This window comes from Bombus bifarius, unplaced genomic scaffold (genome assembly GCF_011952205.1).
Source record: "Bombus bifarius isolate JDL3187 unplaced genomic scaffold, Bbif_JDL3187 scf7180000009306, whole genome shotgun sequence".
NCBI lineage: Eukaryota > Metazoa > Arthropoda > Insecta > Hymenoptera > Apidae > Bombus > Bombus bifarius.
In genome coordinates this window covers 376,465-397,589 of record NW_022885031.1, presented here as the reverse complement: position 1 = coordinate 397,589, position 21,125 = coordinate 376,465, and the positions used below count along the sequence as shown (strand labels likewise).

The 21,125-nt window shown below is 34.3% G+C and overlaps 1 protein-coding gene across 10 annotated transcripts in view; it reads right to left on the bottom strand.

Moving 5' to 3' along the window:
• The window catches only part of LOC117215006 (synaptogenesis protein syg-2-like), a 91,763-nt gene that overhangs the window by 13,553 nt on the left and 57,085 nt on the right, over positions 1 to 21,125 (bottom strand). For 7 of the 10 annotated variants that reach the window (XM_033461382.1, XM_033461375.1, XM_033461374.1 and 4 more), the window contains 4 exons: positions 4,588 to 4,717; positions 3,937 to 4,145; positions 2,786 to 2,893; positions 2,506 to 2,589 (listed from right to left, as the gene is read on the bottom strand). In XM_033461382.1, coding sequence (XP_033317273.1) covers positions 2,506 to 2,589; positions 2,786 to 2,893; positions 3,937 to 4,145; positions 4,588 to 4,717 — 531 coding nt within the window. Of the gene's footprint in view, positions 1 to 2,505; positions 2,590 to 2,785; positions 2,894 to 3,936; positions 4,146 to 4,587; positions 4,718 to 7,870; positions 7,905 to 21,125 lie in introns of those variants that run through there. The other 3 variants (XM_033461381.1, XM_033461385.1, XM_033461380.1) reach the window with 2 other exon arrangements.

The window sequence follows — 21,125 nt, the reverse complement described above, 5'->3', positions numbered from 1 at the left end:
TTGCGATTGGTGTAGCGGTAGCTATGCGAATCGAAGGGGGAGAGGTACCATGTAAAAGAGAGAAAAAGAGAAAATGATGAAGATATTGGCTGATTGCAGGAGATGCATTTTCGCGTGTAGTATTATTAGAAGAATTGCGGCAAAACGAGGCAAAAGATTTTTTATACTATGTACGAATGGATAAAGAAAAATTTGATATTGTTTTAAATTTAATTCAACTGTACATTTGGGGGAAAATATACTGTAACGCGGGAGGCCGTATCTGCCGACGAACGCTTGATAGCTATACTTGGATATCTAGCTGGCAAAAAAGTTACGGAGACGTGAAATTTTGTTTTACCGTATTGGCTATAATTTCCGAGTATAACGTTTCTTTCCTTGATTTCGTATTGTAGATGGCAATTTTCGTGGTTCGTTCTCAGTCACTTAATAACACGTTATAAACAAGAAATTCGAAGGGTCATGTCTCAACGTGATTCGAATGATATTGGATTACCGGTATGAAAAAGATGTAATATTTTTGTACTGGGTATTGCAGGCTTTTTCGAGAAACTGCGAGGATTTAATTGAAAACCTCTTTCAGTCACGACGAACTTCGTATAAAAAATTCCGAAATTTATTCAAAATAAATATCTATACGCATCGACATTAATTTTAAAAAATATATACTTTGAACTTGTAGAACCGTTTTGTCATCCCCGATTTCGATGACTTTTGAATATGTTATAGAAATCAACGTTCTGAGCAACTTTTTCCTATACACGTATAACCGTCGGATTCGCTTAATTTTCCGGATATTCGCAAGAACCTGTAGGTATAAATACAGTGTATTTCTGCCTACAGTTGTGTGTATCTATGATAGCGTATGCATCCAGTATTGGTTGCCGATCGCCCCATCCGTCTTCTGTCTATAATTCTATTGGGGGTTTGAGTTAGCATTTTTAATATCTCGGTTACACGTATAGGGAAAAATTGTTCAAACTGTTGAGCTTTGCAATATATTCGAGAATCGTCGAAGTGAAAATGGACGAAACGGTTCTACAAGTTCACCGAATACAGCCAACGTGTCGTGCGTGTTGAAGAACTGGTCCGCCGCCTGTTTGCGGTAGGCAGAAATTAGGCAGACCCCTTCATTTGTAAAGTAAAAGTCGTAAACTTTAATTTTAAGCCCTATTACGATCTTGTACTCGATGAGGTGGGTAGCTGGCCGTGGAAGGTTAGTGTTTGTTTATGGTCTAGCGTATGGTCGGGGCGGGATGAGGTCCGGTAGATGAAGATATTTTGTTAATACCAATGGAACTCGATAATAGGTCATGATTAAATTTCTTGTACTGCGTGACGTAGGTACGAAACCACCGAAAACGGATCGAGAGTTCCCTATATTCTAGCATGTAGCGGTAGGTTATGTTCCTTTTGTTCATTTGTCGGTCAGATATTACTTGGCCTCGTGATTACTTTTGATCTCGTGTATGTGCAGAATACGGTCAGACTGCATTGTTTATATCATCGATCTTCGCCGTCGTTGTGTCATCTCTATCCCCGTGACGTTATCTCGTGCACTTGAGAGGGTCGCACACCGGAGCCGTACCATTTCGCCATTTCGCCCTCGTACCAATGAGATAAGACATTAATGCAACCATTATTTGGTTTTCTTTTATTTCTAAAAATTTCATTAACGCATTGGTGAAATTTTCTTGATTAAGATGAGATCGAATGCGATAGTAATAATAAAATTGGCACTCAGCCAATTCTTCGAGACCGTTTTCTCCCTTTTTTTTCGTGGTATTTCTTGCTCTTCATTACACACATATCTATTATCGTATCAATACACACGTCTACTACTACTACAACTAACCAATTGCAACTTTTTTTCGCACAGAAATGATATTCAATTTCATGGAAGATGCCCATGTCCAAACTACTCTTGCAAGTAAGTCCCAAGAGATGCAGCTTGCCTCGTATGAAACCTGATCTGGAGGCATGCCTTGAGACAAATCATATCGTGTACGGCAGGGCGTAGGGGGCATACTCAACGCAACGCTACATACACGCTTGTAAGAGACGGTAAAGACCGTTTAAAATGTTAAACGAAAGCGGCAGATTCAAATACTGAATACCAATAATCTCCAATATGTCCATAGAGTATTTAAAATATTGTAAATCTTTAATTGATTTATAACTTTCTGAATATCGGAAATATGTTATTTTGGAAGTAATGTTTAATACCGTGTCTAACTATACGTGTAATTAAATCTAAGTTGATTTATAATAACAAAATTGTAAAAAATAACGATATAATAGTATTATAAAATTTCTCTATAATGAGATCTTTCATCAAACATAATCGGATCATACCTATACTTGCTTGCTTCTAATTGTTATTCAGCTACTCCGCATTGAACTGTCTATATCGTTTGGACGAAAAATAAACGGTTGCTAGCATTTTTTCCTTTTTCGAACGTAAGAACCTTTCAAGAACGACCGAAAAATATTGTTTATACCTACATGGCACTGACAGTAACAGCTCGTGAAATAGCGAATATTTGTCAATTCCTTCCAAGCTGTCGTGTATCGTACAGAGACGTTCGTCTTTTGTTGAGAAAATAATTGTAAGATAATTTATATTACATGTTGGACGATATCCTCGGTTCCACGTTAATTGTTCAATTGTCAATGTTATTACTTGAAAATAATTTGATATGTTTATGCAGAAAACTTGAATACGAACGTAATAATTTTTCACTCTTGGTAGAAATATAAATAGAGAACAATAGGGAAAACTCACCTCCAGAAACAAGACATTGTAATTTCATATCACCACCTTCTTCATACGGACCTGCTACCGCTGGCACAGTTCCACGTTCATCAATAATATTTGGTTTATGCGGTGGTACTGTAATATACGAAAATAAAACATTCTTATTGAATATATTATTAATTGCACGTATCTTTGCTATTTGTATTATTATAAGGCACGAACCGATGGTACAATATCCTAATGACACGACCAATTAACCGATTTATAAACCAACCGTTCTCCAAGAAGGGGGATTATTAATTAATTATCTATGTGGCGACATATCATCGTTCATCGTTTGTGACTATTTGTTTAGAATTCGGAATTGAGCACTACTGGGTTAAAAGATTTATTTAGATAATTTCGTATAAAATAATATCGTATAAAATTACTCTAATTGTTATTGGTTATTCAGCGAACGATTGACTGCAACGTTGAATTAAAGTTTCGATTATGTATGACTATAATTTTATTCGAATAACCCTCAAGTACTAGTTGTTAACGTTAGTTAGTTTTGGCGTTAATAAATTAAGAATAAAAATAAGCGACTTGGACTGCAGAGTTTATGATACGCTCAGGACAATTCAGTCGACGATAAGTCGATAAACTGATTTTTTCATTAATTATTTTGACAAGAAATATGATGAATTATAACGAGTTAGGTGAGTTTGATCACTATCATATTCGCGTGTTTGGATTCATTTTTAACAACTTTTCCATTATTTTTCGAAAAAGCGATAAGGACACTTTTGTTCCGTGACAGACACTTTTAGAGAGTTTGCATGAATTTTTCAACTCAAAGCGATCCCCGAAACTGACATTTTGTAACACCCTCCTTTCTAGTTCTTGAAACGATTATTCTTTCGCAGATCAATAATATCGCGGTATGTGTATGGAAACTATATTAATGTTGCACAAAAGACCTACAAATTTTCCCCATTTTTAACAATAGATACCATTTTATACCGAGTCAGATCATCAGGTATTTGTGAGTTATGAGAGATGTGAGTTTTGACCAGCAAATGTATGTTTTCCAATATAAAAAATTACAAATACATAAAACTTATGAGATACATAATAAATTGATATGTAACGAATTCAATGTTACTAAATATAGTGAAAGTCCGTATAATACAAACCTATGACCATCAGGTGAATTCTTGAATTTCTGGAAGGACTCTTCGCGAAATCTACTCGACATCTGTATTCACCTTCGTCTCTTTCTTCAATGTGATTGATGTTTAATGTTGCTGGTTCAGTGACAGTTCTAAAGAATGCACGGTCGTTTAGATGGTCCTTATTATTCCAATGAGAAGCTTTTTCAGAATGTTTGCCTCTCATATCGTAACTGAAACAATATATTCTTAATTTAATACTTTGAAAACAATTATATTTAACATTCTGATTCTTAAAACTCTGAGATTCGTTGTAATCTTTCCCAACTTTGCGCGAGACTTGTTCGTTTGTAAATGATCCTGATAAAAGTTTTCAGCAATTTTGTTTTCGCTATTCTTTATTTTTTCGAATCGATACATTATTCCTCAATTTCCTCGTGCAAACTTGACAATTGTATTTGTAAACTATTATACATTATGAATTTTCTGCGATAAACGAACTGTAAAACGAAGCGTACTGTATAAAATAACCGAAATTTACTATTTAAGATATACTTCTAATAATGTATACAAAATACAATAAGAAAAGAACTAATTGAACATAATATAAGGTTCGAACACTCGGATTAATATCCAAGATGCAGAAATTTTCTACGTGAAAGTTTGTTCATTTACCTGTAAATAGGTGTGGTATCGCTTTTGTACCAAACAACTAAAATTACGGAATCATTTTGTTGCGGTGGACGGATATCACATGACAACTCTGCCGTACCTTGAAGAACTGCTCTTGTTGTTACTGTTGATCCTGTAATATGAAATATTTATTGTCGTTTGAAATTTTCATTTTTCTAACAAAATATTTATAACGATTACGATATTAATATCTTCAGAAACAAGAATAGGGTAGATAATGCTAGCATTTATAAAATTTGGAAACCTGAACGTTCCGTCTTAGCAAACATGTTGTCTTATTTTGCTTCATCTTATTTAAAATGTAAACGTTCTATGTAAGTGTTCGAGATTCGGAGACATCTGTGGCGGATGGGTGGCAAATCGACAAACCGCAGAACCAGTGTTTCTGTGACTTTTGTCTCGCGGCTCACCACCATAATATAGTCAGCGACGATGCGATATTATATAATGACAACACCGACGATGTCAAAATGTTTGTAAGGGCGACCATCGCTTCAATACTCGAATCGCTTGAATACTTGTACTTGAGCCATTCGTTTCAAGGATAAACTTTTTGTATTGACCGCCAGAAACAGGAATATCGGGCTCGGTAAAGTAACGGTTCCCGAAAACGGATGATAACGGCCGATAAGCGGCGTGGACGATGGGAAGCGGGCGCGAAGACTCGTTATAAGTAACGGTAGGTTAAATAAGTGACGATAATATACGATTCTTAGACATATATTTTTCTCATATTTAACGAAGTAATGAAAATCGTATGACAATAGATCCGAGCTACATACGTGTAAGTTATGTGGTCGACATGACCATTAAGTATCAATAATTAACTTTTTGCATCAATTAATGGATTAATTAACGCTTCGAGGTATTTTGCCAACATGGACAACAATTTTATCATACAAACGAGTATATGAATGCCAACCGTGTCAAGAATAACCTTTTTACCTGAGAACTAAAAAGGTGATACATGCTTGATATGTCTCAATATCGAATTAAAATTTATTCTAGGTAATATACGTATACATCGATGATCAAACTATCGATAGAAGTTCCTTAATAAAATCGCAAGCCAAATTAAAGTCTCATAATCGAAGAAATATTTGAACGAAAATATAAGCTAACCGATATGCATCGCTAGTTTCAAAGGATTACCTCGTGTTTTATGATGTAATGATATTTTTGCGTGCTTGCATGTGCTGGCTACTCGAAGCTTTCATATCTAAGGTGACCTCGCGTGGGGTAGAAGGAAAGATAAATTGCTATAGTGGCAATCAATATGAAAGAAAAAAAAAAAAAAAAAAAGATACCTACGTGAATGGGATGCTCGATAAAATTCCTTGATTTTGCTGTTAAGACAATACGTGTCAATTAGATTCTAATTTCTATCTTTTATTTATTTCCCATTTCTTACGATTTCGACTAATAATTTTATATTTATATCGACAGAAAGTTATGTACGCGTATTTTCGAAAACATGCATATCTGTTAAAGCGTTACAGGAATTTCACGAGTTAATTTCATTCAATAAGAAATTAATATTTATGTATTAGTTACATGCTGACGAAATGTACTTGATGTACTTAAGTGCCTATCTAAAGGTGAAACTGGTCGATTATACGCAACCTCTTATTGATCATTTTTTCCTTATATGTATGTATACTACTAATTTTTGAATTTGATACAAGTCATATAGGTATTGGTACGCATGAATAATATCCAAAAAAAATGGCTGGGTTAACAATTTCAATTTCATTGAATAATTTTCAATCAAAAAAACATGCGATATTATTTAATCTCAATTTGAATCAAGCATGATATACTCAATTTTACATAAATAGATCGTGAGAATATTATCGCAAACACGTTGCAAACAGCATTTATGCTTTCACGCATAATCAAACACGGAAAAATAAAAAGATAAACGATGGAAAGTATTCGCTGTTCTTTTCTTATATTCTATATATTAGTATATAGTTCTAATCGTATATCAAATTTGAAGAATTTCTTATTATATACACATATTTTTACCTTATTTACCTTATTTTAGAAAGTAACCTACAGTAAAATTATTTTCGACAGTAGTCATGCCCAACTGTGGAACAAGGCTTGAAAACTAATCCGAATATGTATAGCCAACTTTGTGAATCAACCGACGACTAGGGATTCTGCCTAAAGGAACCGTAGTCTTGTCTGGTTACTATCACTATACATATATGGATGTAGGTAGGTAGGTAACGGGCGCGGTGCAACGAGTGACATACAAGAGAGATTATAGCACTCTCGGGAGTCTAGTTAATATGTCTTACGCGAGATGTTTGGCTGTTTGTCACTGCCTCCCTATATATCCAATTTCCCTCGTTATTTATTTGGCTTGATATTCCACATAGTCGAATTATTACTATCTTAGTTGCAGAATCATGCTCGGAAAACCCATGTACGTACTGCTGATTTCATAACTGAGACGCGTGACCGACTGAAGGAATGTGCTCAAGGAGTCGTAGATCGACCCAAATGTCGTGACGAATGCCATATCGGCCAAATGGATTTCGGATGTAAATTGGAGTCAGAATGTATGACCGCCGGTGTTCGCTCGGGCCACGTGATAAATCGGCTTGAATGATTGCCTCTGCTATTGCCTGCGTAGATGGTCGTTTGCGAATCAGGCAAAATTCGTTAGATATTGAACGACGATATTACAAGATCGTGACTAAATTGCCAATAGTTGATGATATCGTTGTTCCAGATTCTTTTCTTATACACTTTGTTCCGGTCAACCATGAAATATTCCTTCAATTGATGAAACAGCCGATATTGTTTTAAAAAATGTTCACTCGGCTTACAACTTTCGTGCAACTTCAAGTAGAAACTGAATGTATCGCAGATCATAATAATAGATAAGGTAATTTTAGAATTTAATTGACATTACCATTAAGATTTAATATCCTTTATTATTACTATATGTCTGTAACATTCGTTACCTATCGTTACTTTATTTTGCAAACCTCTGCTTTATCGTAACCATCAATAATGTCTGATTATAAATTAAAAATAACGTAAAAATCGATTATATTAAAGACATTACCTAATTATTTAATTATCATGCAAGTGTAAATAAATGAAGCATTTAACAGTTAGCCAGATGTGTTAATCAGGAATTGCAACAATATTCTCTAAATCACGGATACCCGAAGTTTTGATAATAATTGAGCTATGTAAAGATAGTACGAGGCAAAGCCGCGAGTTGCCTGGCGAGATGTATACTTACCTGCCTCACCGTGAGGCATGCTTCGGTTTGACGTTGAATACAGCAGGACTTTGAACGAGCTAATGATTGGCGGTTTTCCGGCGAGATTAAAGATGCTTCGCAGTTGCTTATTCGCTTCGTTCGATGCGCATTTAGACCTTGCTTTTATGAGTTTAAAAGACAACACGAGACGACGCGAGAGCAACTCGAGGCTTCCTCGCACAGCTTGTACATATCTTTATACTTTATACATGGACTACTATTAATCAAGCATCAAGCAAGAGAATCTTTTCGCGTTTTATATATCTGTATGTTTTATTATTTATATTCATTATCATCGTCATTGAATTCCTTAGAATGAGAATTATATTTATATACGTTGTATACTCGATAACATAGTAGAATTAAATTTAGTTTTCCTACAATAGTCGACAAAGGACACTGTAAACTATGTTTTTCTTGGTTATTTCGAGTATCAAACCTCAAACTTATTAACAAATAAATTTGCGGTATTAATTTCTAATCAGGTTCAGAAAATACTATATTTTAATATGAGCTTATATGTTAATATGACCGATAATAGTGATTATAGAAATATCCATTGTTACATTAATCAACGTGCTGAGATTTGGCTATAACTATGAATGAACTATGAATACAACTATGAATGAACTATGAATATAACTACGAATATAACTATGAACGAATTATGCGTAATAATAAAGAATGATAACCAGAAGAATGATGTTATAATTTTTTATATGGGAGCAAATCATATATCTCTGTGCGTCCTATATTGCCTCTTTCGTAATGGCACTCGATATATACGTGACTAATCTTTTAATCAAGTTATATTCAATCACGTTATTATATCAAATTGAATTATACCAAAAATACATATACATGTGAAACTGAGAAATGTTAGAAGGCTAAAGAAAAAGTTGGTATATATAAAGGGTGGTTGGTAACTGGTGGTACAAGCGGAAAGGGGACGATTCTACGCGAAAAGAGAAGTCGAAAATATAGAATAAAAATTTTTTTTCAACTTTTTTTTTTAATTTTTTTAAAAATCTACAATGAGATCCGTTATAACGAGAGTTATATAAAGTGCACGCGTACCGAGCGAAAATTCAAAGTCGATTTTCTCGAAAAAAAAGCCTCAAACGAAAAATTGTTATTCTATATTTTCGACTTCTTTTTTCGCGTAGAATCACCCTCTTTCCGTTTGTACCACCAGTTACCAACCACCCTGTATACATATATGTACCCATTGGCACATACATAAAAATGTGAGTGAAACATAAAAATTGAAATTTCTTCGATAAATAAGAGCATTAATGCACAGATGAACTGTTGTTATTAAAAACTTGCAAGTTAAGTATCTATGGATTCAAACAGAATCAGGAAGAGAGAGAAAGAGAAAGAGAGAGAGAGAGAGAGAGAGGAAGAGATTATGCTATTCCGCAAGTGTGTGTTTACGTTTGCATGTATTTATACAGTAGAGACGATTCGGGTGCATTCCGACAGCTGCCGTTGTCTCTCGAGAATGCCAAATGGAATCTGAATTCTGTCGGTTAGGCTCGAGCCACGAGAAATACCGGTATCAATGCAAACTGCTGCTCCCTTCTAATATGTACATTATTGTACATCCAACCGAATACGTTCATCCGACACCATCGTTTAACGTACCTATCGTATTATACGTATATGCTTATATGATACATAACATCTTGACCACGTCGTTACACTTTCAATACCTCTAATTATTTCTAATAATTCAGTTCATCGTTCAATTTAAATCAATAAGTCGAGTCTACCGATAAGTATCGGTTGTAACAGGCAAATGGAACTACTGGAAGTCATTCTTCTTTAGCCGTAACGTAGCGGTTAAACTAGGGGTATAAATGAATAATATCTATAATTATATTATTATAATTATTGCTACACCTATTTGTAATTTAATAAATGTATTTACTTAAAACATCGTCCGGAAGGATATCTCGAGTAGAACCGTGGTTCCGCAGTAACTCATCGTCAGACAAAATATATATATAATTGATAAAAATAGAAACGGTGTAGTGCATGAATTATCTATTATGAAATCTTGTGTAAAATTTTTGAATGAACATATTTGTACGCAGAGAAACGTGACAAGAACGTACGTAATTAAATGTGGAATGTATAATACTGTATACACAGTCATTCGTATTAATATTCATATTATCTCTACGAATAGTAGTCTAATAGCATCAAATCTTGAACATGAAATGCATCTCTATATTATTACAGAATTCGTATTTCGTCTTTCAAAATTGGTTTGCGATTCTCGAGTTTTAGTACTTTGTTTATTTTACTTCTACACGCTTTATTTATTATTATATCGCTTTTTATTCAACTTGTAAACGAAACAATAAGAGTTTGAAGTATTCGAGGATACCTATCTCTTATTAATCTAATCTTACTAAATTATGCGCATACCCCCTAAAGCTCTTTTCAACTGTTAGCCTGTTAGCCATATTCTTAATTAATTTTGAACGATTCCTGCGTCCTTTTCACTTTTCTTATATTCCCAACACCTCATTTATTATCACTACCTGACGTTCTTGCAACGACTTCTAGATCCTCTCCATAAGCAGCGTAAAGTCAGAGTACTCGTCCGCTTCTCCGATATGTCTGTCCAGGCCAGGCATCTTTCCCGATTCCACTTTCACGATCTTACGATCGATCTAATTCCGATGACCGATATGGCACCGATATAGTAAATCATGTTTTGTGTTTAATCGAATTTACAAGCGATCGAAGACTCAACAAAAGTTCTCCATCATGATCTGATGCTAATATATATTGTCTTCGTCATTTTCGTCCATTCTACTAATGTAGGTATATAAATGAAGTTGGTAAGTATTCAATTGTAAAAGTTGTAAGATACAAGTGTGTAAAAACTTAAATGCTTTATTGTATTAGCTGATTCGGATATTCTAACCGCGCGTTGTCAGTCGTGGTAGTGTATAAGTACGGTCTATATGTAGATATGTATATCTTTAAGTACATGCGCCATGTTACAAAGCCACATGTATGGCCTTTCACGTGCTCATGCAGGTGCGAGTAATAAGCCCAGCTGGACAACACATTTCGCAATCTCCTCTACGATCTCTTATCACGAACATAAATTGTCATACGATATTAGAGAATTTAAATCGGTTTCAATAAGAGAATATCGACTTTCGTTTCTAATATTCGAAAATTCAACTTAAAATTAAATGTTAGCGTATTATAGATTTTGCGGTCTTCGATATACGTACACATCCAAATTGTAGCAATGATTTTGATTAGAAATGTGGTGCCTATCAATCTCGTTTGAAGATTTAAAAAATTGATTTAGTTTAAAATATTGAAGTATTTGGTTTATGTCGATGGAGTTAATCGCTTCTTTGGTCGCTTTATATTTACATGTTCACATGTCAGAAAGAAAGATTGTATGTGAAACAACACTCGCAATGTTTAATTTTCATTTGAAATCAATGAATTTCCAGATATCAACTTCGAAATGCGAAGTCAGTTGTTAGAAACATAGACATACATTTAGAAGGACGATGATGTATCTAATCGAAGGAGCAGTTATAAAGTTAAACATATCGGGAGCAACACAATATCAACTGTTACTAAATTAAAGCGTACAGATTTCAAGTATCGAAACGATTTTGAAAAATTAACCTTCTATTGCTTTTATGCGAGTAATAACGTGACAATACGAGATTATATACATAACTGAAAGTCGTTGTTAACTCGACGTTAGTTCGACGAAAAAGCAAGTCATACAGTTTGAATAGAAGGCGAAAGAACGATTCTTTGTCACAATAAAATCGCCATTATTCACGGGTGACTGCCAGGGAAAGAACTGCTCACAGAAGTACAATGAAGACAGCACAAGAACATTCTTGCTAGACCAATGTACTGAAAGCATAACGATCCGAAGGAGAGTGTAAGGTGTAAAGGAAAGAAAGAACACGAAGCTCGATTTACATCGGGCACATTAATGCTCAACTGACTAAACCAGCTCCCAAGCAATGGCGTACTGGCAATAAAGTCTTGCAATGTCGACAGTTTTATTTGCCTACACCCTTGCACGATTCCTCGTTTCACACCTGGATGCATTTGAACTTTTACTACCTCCGTGAATACTTCGTTTGATAAAAACGCAAACGATTCAACGATCGAGGCCGTTCTCCTAGAAAAATCCATATTAGAGTTTCAAGAAAACACGAACCCGAGATACGCGGCTTCTTCTAGTACAAAAAATGTCTGTTCAACATATTTTACATTTCCAGACACTCTGGATGATGCGATTTATAGTCTTTCCTTTATACAAGTAGAACATTGAAAAATAATTGTATCCGCGAACGCGATCAAATTATGAAAATACATCGTATATTCTATGTTATTTTGATATATCAATTTAACATATCAATCAGAACGCCTAGCTCCTAGTTACAATTTCGAAGTCGATCCATTCAAACGAGACGAAATGTCACTTTTATTGTAATTAGACGAGAAATTCTATGAGAGCAAAAAAAAAAACAGATGTAAAAATCAAAAATGAACTTTTTTAAATGAATTATTCCTTTGCAAAGAATAATGTTTCTCGTAAAATACGATTGTACGATACAATGCGATACGATTGTACTTTTCATACCAAGTAAGTAAGTAAGACATATTCGTATGACTAGCGTGAAACTAACAATTTATGTTCTTCCCGTGTGTCTGTTATCGATGTATTTACGTAAGCAAAAAGGTAAATATAATCTTACAAATAAACTTGAAAATGGTTTTCTTTTGGGCTTTGAAACGAGCTCAAACATGTACATAGTTTTTGGACAAAGATGGTAATAACGATAGTAATAGAAATATTTTGCGATTGACACGACAGCGCGACGATCTGTTTCGTTCAATTTTCTCTTCCAAATTTTATCCTCGAAATTTATCGTGAACAAGACACTGAAATTTCACGTAGCTGAATTTTTTCAAATTATTAACAACTCTTATGGTATAATGTTCCACAAAAATTAGCGATTAAAATGATCAAACCACTAAATTATTCTTACATCATTCTTACATGTTATGTAACATTTGAAACATATTATTTACAACAATTAAATCGTTAATTGAATTCTCTACTATTCCTGAACGCTATACCGATGATTCTCTAAGACCGTTTTTGTGGGGAAGATTGTGCATTAAAAAGTTGTGCGAGAAAATACAAAATTGTCGAGAGAGCTTTAAACGATGAAAATATGAGTCGTTTCTACGGCGTAAAATCATTTATGCATTCTTTCTCTTCCCAGTGATTCCATTTTAACCGTGTCTTTCCTTTTTTCTTTTATTCTCGACCCGCAATCTCTTACCTCAGTCCCTTTAAATTCCAGTTAATATTAGATGAAAGCTACCAGATTAAAAATGGGTATTCTTCGTAGCAACCCTCAGCCAACTTTCCAACCAAGCGGTAACTGATATTCTTCCCGCTCTCTCCTCCTCCTCCTCCTCCGCCACCACCTTCCTTTCCCCCAACCACCCACCCACCCACCGCACCCCCTCCATTTTCATTTCAACCAACGAATTTTCAAACTTTGTTTTCGCTACGCAAATGCCCCAGTTTCATTTTATTCGAATACCAATTTTGCAAAGTACTGTTAAATTTTTATCAAACATTTCTAAATTTCATCATTTTCTTCCATTCTTTCTTTTATTCTATCGTATTTTGTAATTTTTAAATATTCGACTAATTTATATTTTAACCATTGGAACGATCAACAACATATGATGTACATAATATTATACAATATGTTGAAATAAAGTATGTATACAGGATTGTTAAATATTCGAAATACTTGAAGAAGAACATTTTATCCTGGGTAAGATATTGATAAGCCTTGTTATTGCGAACCTTTATCGATCAAATCAGGTTCTAGTTTACAAATTTATCTAAAAAGGTAAAGTGAAAAGTTTGAAACATTTTTCCGAGGTGAATCTTATTCTTGATAACAAAGTGATCAGGCTGACACGCGATAAATAAGAGTCGATTGGATTTCTACTGGCAAAGGTAAAAGTTTGACTCCAATAATAGGGCGGTAGAGGTGACTAATTCTCTTGCTTCTATCGTCGATTATCCTTAACTGTTCATGTCTTTCTCTTCGGCTGATTCGACTAGTAACTTCTGGACTAACCGGATTAACCAACCCTCTGACGACGGAAACGGTTCTGTTCTCTCTCTGCTGTCGTAATTCGTCGTTCATCCAGAGTTTATCCTCCGAGACGGTGTTATGATAAAAATTGTCTATTTTGCTAGAAACTCATTGTCAGTTGACGTAAGCTGTTGTATTATACATGAACTTTCACGGAAAAGTAGCGAAAAAGGTTGCACTGTAATTTCAAGTGATATTTTCCTTGGGATATTATATCACATACGTTATGTTATATTGGGATATTGTATTATATATATTATATATTTCAAGTAAGACATATGTATAGTTTTGTCGCCAGAAAGAGAAATTATCCTTTTTCAAATTCAGAATCGAAATATCTTAATAATAAAATTGTGAAAGGACGAACAAGAAGGAAGTGACTGAAGCAAATGTAACAGATGAAAGTAGAGTGTACAGTATGTACATATATCAAAGAAGATAAATGTCAAATATCAAATCCACGACCTTTCATGACAATATTCGTAATATGATACTTGGTGTTTTGTGATTTTAAAAAGTGCAGCACACGTTGTAAAATAGTAAATCTTGTAGACATAGCTAAAAGCATATTATCGAATATTGATTTATTTCAATCCATTCCACAAATTGATCGTCTACAAAGAGAATTTTGTGCCTGTAATAAATATTTTATCATAAGCTCAAAATTATCAGCAATATTAAGAATTTAGAGTCCTTCGTATTGCATCCAGAGATGCAAAATAAGATGGATTAGAAACCCTGTTATATAGGTACATACATGTATATTATCTGCACAAGCTTTTAGAATATTTTAACCAGATTTCAAAAGATTGTTTTCGTTTATAATTCTTCTAGTTTTACTTTCGACGAGTATCCACGAGTATCCACGAGTACACGTTATTTTATACGAAAGTAGCAAATTTTGAAACACTTTTTATGAATATGATGAAACGAACACAATGGAGTGTAGCTATGTGACATTTGATCGAATTTAAGAGGGGGACGGAAAATGGTCCCAATGCTCTGAGTTTCCATTTATCTCGGGGATCCGTTCCCGAAGGAGCCGTCAACGTCGTCAGGAAGATCTTTCTCGAATTATTGCCAGAGACCTAGCTTCGTAGATGTACTCTCGCAAGGATTGACCGCGTTGGGATCTGGCATCGAGTTCGATCAAATATAAATCGCGAATCCTAGCTTAGCGGCCGTCCCATTCTTCGATATCGAAGTCAATCCTAGTTTACAGTCTGCGTACATCTTGCAATAGATCGAGAAACCATCGAATCCGCGATCCGATACATACATATTTCAAAAGGAAATCAATAGAAAAGGAAAATTCTTTCTTCTATCGATTTTCGCGATACGACGATCGCCTTAGTCACTTTACTTTTAACGAAAGCGGGAAACATCCTGGAAAAATTAGTTTTGAAACAAATCTTCAAATTACAAGACTACGTGCTTTATGTAATTGCGATTGTGACTCCTTTGTAATTAACTCTGTAAACCAATCTGTAGTGGCTATTCTTCCCTGTATGAGAGAAATTTGTAATTGTTAATTAGATTTAAGTCCACTAAAAGATATTACAAAAGAAATAATCGAGTAATCTTAATCGTAGCTTAATCGTTTCATTCTGCGGAATTAACATCGTTAGTCTAAAAATTCATTCATCTTAAGTGGATTTAAGTTTCAAGTAGTTATTTCCATATCCTGTTTATCCTTAATAATTGAATAACTAAGATAACATAACGTTCCAGGATATTGAAAAGTACCGCTTAAAAGTGATACACATATTTGTGTAATCTAAATTACTGCGATTTTCACGAGTTTTACATTGCTTTAATAGAGTATTTTTACACGATATCAACTATTTTACACATTTTAGATAGGCACGTATATATGCGTCAACAGTTGACCACAGAGATGGCATTAAAAAATTTAATTTCAAGGGTTACCATTGCGGAGGTTTAATTTAATTTCCGTAAATCGGATTTTTCACTCCAGAAATGAGTTCACTTGCTCGCCCAGCATCCAATTTAAAAACAGAAAAATACTAAACAGTGTTTTCCCTTTCGTATATTAATTGTGAAGCTTCGTTTCAGTATGTACATCAGAATTGTCATGATACAACATCGCTTTATTTACATTTGTATTACAATTGTACGCATACCAGTGAAATATCCGTTGAAAGCATTAATCGAAAAACATGTTGTAAATCACTTTTGCCATTAGTAAATGTTAATTTGTTCGGGAATTTGTTTAATAAACGATATATATATATATTATAATATATCAATTATAAAATATATTAATTGGCAGACGATTGAAAATAATGGATAATAATAAAACTTGAGAAGCAAGTGATTGATATTACGTAGATTTCGTTTAAAATGACAAAACAAAGAAAATAAATATGTATTTATAATTTCTAAGCCATTTTTTAAATTAGTTTCGTGATTAGAATTGTAAATTGGATCCTATAATTTATTTATTAAATATATTATCTTAACTCGTGCGTTTTTAAATAAACTTTATGAGATCTAATGTCTAAATGAAATAATGAAACATAGTAAATTGAAAGGAGACGTTTTGGAAAATTCAAACAGAGAAAACACGATTAGAAGAAATAGATTTGTGAAAAGCTAAAAAATATAAAGTATTTATTTTGAAACTGAATAACTTTCTTAGCAGTTCGCGATAAATATGACAAACATATGTATGTGTAATAGCTAAGGAAAATCGTTTCGGCGATTCTGTACATAAGCAAATGAGTTGTGTACATGACCTGTTGTATTGTATGATATACGAATGATGTCAGTGACGGTAAATTGTTCGTGGTTTCGATCGATTGCGGTAAGAAATAAATAAATAAAAAATAAAATAAGTTGTGTTAATAAAATGGAACGTAAAGTGGAGTACTTGTAATTTCAGAATACATTTCGGATATTGTGAAAAGCAAACTGAAAATATCTGTAAATTACGTATATACATACATACATATATGCATGCAGGAATTCAGACACGTGCATCTAACGCAAGTACTTTTCGGACTCGAACAAGTCGATTAGCATAGAGATTGAGTCGTGGCTGTTTATGCAAATGCAATACGGTAGTAAAGGTAGTAGCAGTAATTGACGTCTAGGTCGTCAACGACGATGACGTAATTTCGACTTAAGAATTGAATCGATCTTAGGGGCTGTCTTTTTCCTTCCAAAAAAATGTCTGTAGTGAAATGAAAATTTCGAATTAAATTGCGAAAGCAAATTAAAAATCCTATTTTTAGACAGAAAACTGTGAAAAGATTAGCACATAATTTGAGATATATATATATATATATATATATATATATATATATATATATATTTGATGAGATATATATATATATATGAAATCGAGAATCTAAACAGGCATTCCAATTAATAGAAATTAACCAATCGTAATTCTCCGCTTATCATTCTCAATATTCACTACACTCGGTCCCAGAAATCGAAATTGAGCGTTTCTCCAGTCGTTAAAAGTTTTATGCTAGATAGTTGTTAAAACTTACACAACTGGACAGCTCTGTCCAGTGAACATTGATGATCTTGCGTGCGATACAAGAACTACATTACATGATTATTCATCAATGATATCATTTCAATCTTAGGAACTCATTACCCATTCAGTATCGATTCAAATCATTTTTACAATTCAATTGATTTTTACAACTCAAATTTACAATTTGCTTAAAATCAGTTACTCAAGCTTATTTATTCATTTTCAAATAGATATATTCACGGCTATCTCTTTGATAACGTTTTGTTAACTCGGTTTTGGGCTCTTTGGTAACTGTGTTTTATATAAATGACTGTTTGAACTGAGTTACTAGCACTCAACACAGCAGTTCTTGATTCAAAATGCTATGTTAATCTTTATCGTAACTAATTGTTATTCCCTTGTAATTAGTTTTTAATAGGTATAGTATTAGTATTATTCGCTATTATTATTATTACTATTAGCATTATTCGATGTAATTTGAATTATTTGCTAAAAATGTTCATCGGCACATTTTTTCTCTTAACAAATTGATTTCGTATTGCGATTCAGTTGTAATTTCTATCGATACGTTCGCGTAGAATGTGATTAACACGACGCAAAATTTATTTTCATGTGTTAAGAAAGACACATAATGGTAAGTACAAAATGTTAATTGAGAAATGATCGATAAAAACGATCGATCGTTTGGGCTGGATCGAACTACCTGCCAGAATGATATAAGTCGATGATAATCAATTGAGTGACTGGAGGTAGTATGTGTCTGTTGGTAGGTCTATTCGCTAGTACAGATCGGCAAAGGACACCGTCAACGCCATTAACATCGACATTAGCATCAGCATTAGCATTAGCATTAACGCCAGCACTGTACGGGTAGGAGCGTCGCGTCTATGCCCTCTGTCCACCCGTTGCCACCTACATGCGTCCACGCAAAACGGCTGGTTCGTCGTTTAGGCGGACCTGCCATGATTTACTTTACATCGAACATGTCTAATATCATGTTCGGATTCGTACAGTCAAATCAATTGACACGACAGACAGTTTTACAATACCAAACCTATTTGAAACCAATTTAGAATTTATCGACAACATCGAGTTTTTTTCATTATCAAGCAATCAGAGAAATTCCATAGACCATTAGTCGTAGATCAATGCTTGTAGATTCCATGTATAAATTATTTTAATATTTCCCACAAAAATGTCTCTTACGTTTGATATTATTTGCCTAAAATTTCAAAATATCAATGTGGTATTATTGCTGTTTCGGTTATATATTACTGTTATATATGTAAAGTATAAATACAGATACATACATATATATCCATCGTTGGGTAATTTTTTCAAAATTATTATTTATCAGTTATTAGCGTACTTAATGTTCTGGCAGTTACATTTCCGCTGAAACCTTGCCAGCATACGTGTATATTAATAAATGTAAGGAAGCTATTGTGTAAGGCTTATAAAAATTGTCTATTCCAATGTTATAAACCACGAAATAGGGGTTAAAGTGGTTAACGAGTTTTTTTTTAAATAAGTAGACGATTAAGTTAATTGCGCGAGTCATTGGGATGCGTAAACGTAAATGCGAAATGAAAGTGAAAGCCGGTCTTGGCGCCCACCGTGGGAGACACCGGTATATCCGCGTTCTCATTGCGAGGTAGAGACGTAGTATATCGGCGTTGAAAGCCGAAAGATGAACTATGCCTCGCGAGGATCGAACGAGGGGAAGCCCAAATAGAGGTCCATAGCGATTCTCACGTGCGAAGATATTAGGTTTGTCAAGTAAGTCTAAATCAAGTAATACGATTGTATAGAAAATGAGAGATGAGAGGTGTCTGATAGGTTTTTCCAAATTTCACGTTCGTCGGTGACCGATGACTGCGACGTGGCTTTCTCGAAATTTCTGCAGTGTATCCCAAAGGCGGGCAGTTTATAACAGCATTGTTCCATCAGCCGGTGGCAATTAACAGTACACACAATTACCTGGCGCACATCAGCCGACTGCGAAACAACGTGGAATTTCCTTTAATTTTCAGACAGTGTAATTATATTGTTCCCGTGTATACGTGTCGGAAAAGTTAAACTTCTCACGTCTCCAATAATTAATCGTCGTATGTACATTGTACAAGCAACGTATCCATAGCAAATAGATCTTCTTTCTCTTATGGAAACATAACTCGATTGATTTCTTAACTCGTCGTTAAATGATACTGAGTTGCGAGAGGTAACGTTACAAGTGACTTCTTTGAAATCTTCGATGATCGTAAAACTGTAGAAGGATTTATTTATTGAATCCAAACTGTTCGAAAATTCAAGCGTTTAAGGAGACAAACAAAGTGATTTGACAATAATCGACGCTGTGATGAACCCAATCAGTATAGAAAATGTAATTTTTTTATGATTTGCGATTATGTGAGAAAATGCGGGCCTATTTGTTATACCAGTCGGATCTTCGCATTCTTTCGCTTGGCTATCTTCTCATAAATGCACAGTAATTATTGGAAATGTTCAATTAAACAAGGGAATTAAAAAGAAAGTATAGCAAATTCTTAGGAATAAACGTGTTACAAAAGTGTACAACGGCTACCATACATTCGTGGCTTTAAGGACAATTGTGCCGGCGTATGATGAGTTGTTGCTTCGCGAATTCGCTGAACTTTATAAAGTCTATCGGAAGATTTTCGAAAGATTATTTAATTAACGGTCGTTGCTGACGGCAAGTATCGAATAACGAATCAGCAGATAGGGCAGGTGACCATCGACAACCGTTGATTGCATTTATGTACCGGTAGTGCATCTATACTGTTTGTTGCTGTTTCGGAAGTAGGTCCGAATACTTTTGTCCAGATATCGCTTACCCTTTTCCCTCCGATACCATAGAAACATATCGATTCGAATTTCCTTGCACTCTCAGAAAATCATATATTTTCGGATACCACTTTCGAAAGGCGTTTGAGAAACCACACAAGTTCGAGTGGAACTCGCGATGGAATTGCTTCAACGTTCTGCAGAATCATACACAACATTCGCTGGAACCACCGTGCGCTTACTCGAGTTGTGGCCTCCGCATGTCTAACGTTATTAGTACATAACTATCTTTTAAAGTCTTAGATATCTTAAAAAATCTTGGTTTTATCTCACACAAAACCATGCATTGTGGGCAAGAGGAAATCAAGGAATATTTAATTTAAACTGTATAAAAAATTGTTGTGTACGATGGAAAAGTAACTCAGTAAAAAGATATCATGAAAATTGTTAAATTTTGTAACGCTAACAAACTTCAGAATTAACCTAATAAACGGACAGGAGTAGTTCTAAATTGCGAAATTTATCTTTATTTCACCTATTCCAGGGAACGTAGGCGGAAATAATACCTCAGCATCGTGTAGAAAGAATTATTGGTATAATTGCATGTTACAACAATTTTGTATAATTGCAATACTGTGCCAGAGCGCTAAAATCGAAGTGACTCTGGTGAAAATGGACAATAAATTTCATACGAATGTCGTATGGTGCGGCATGGTAGAGT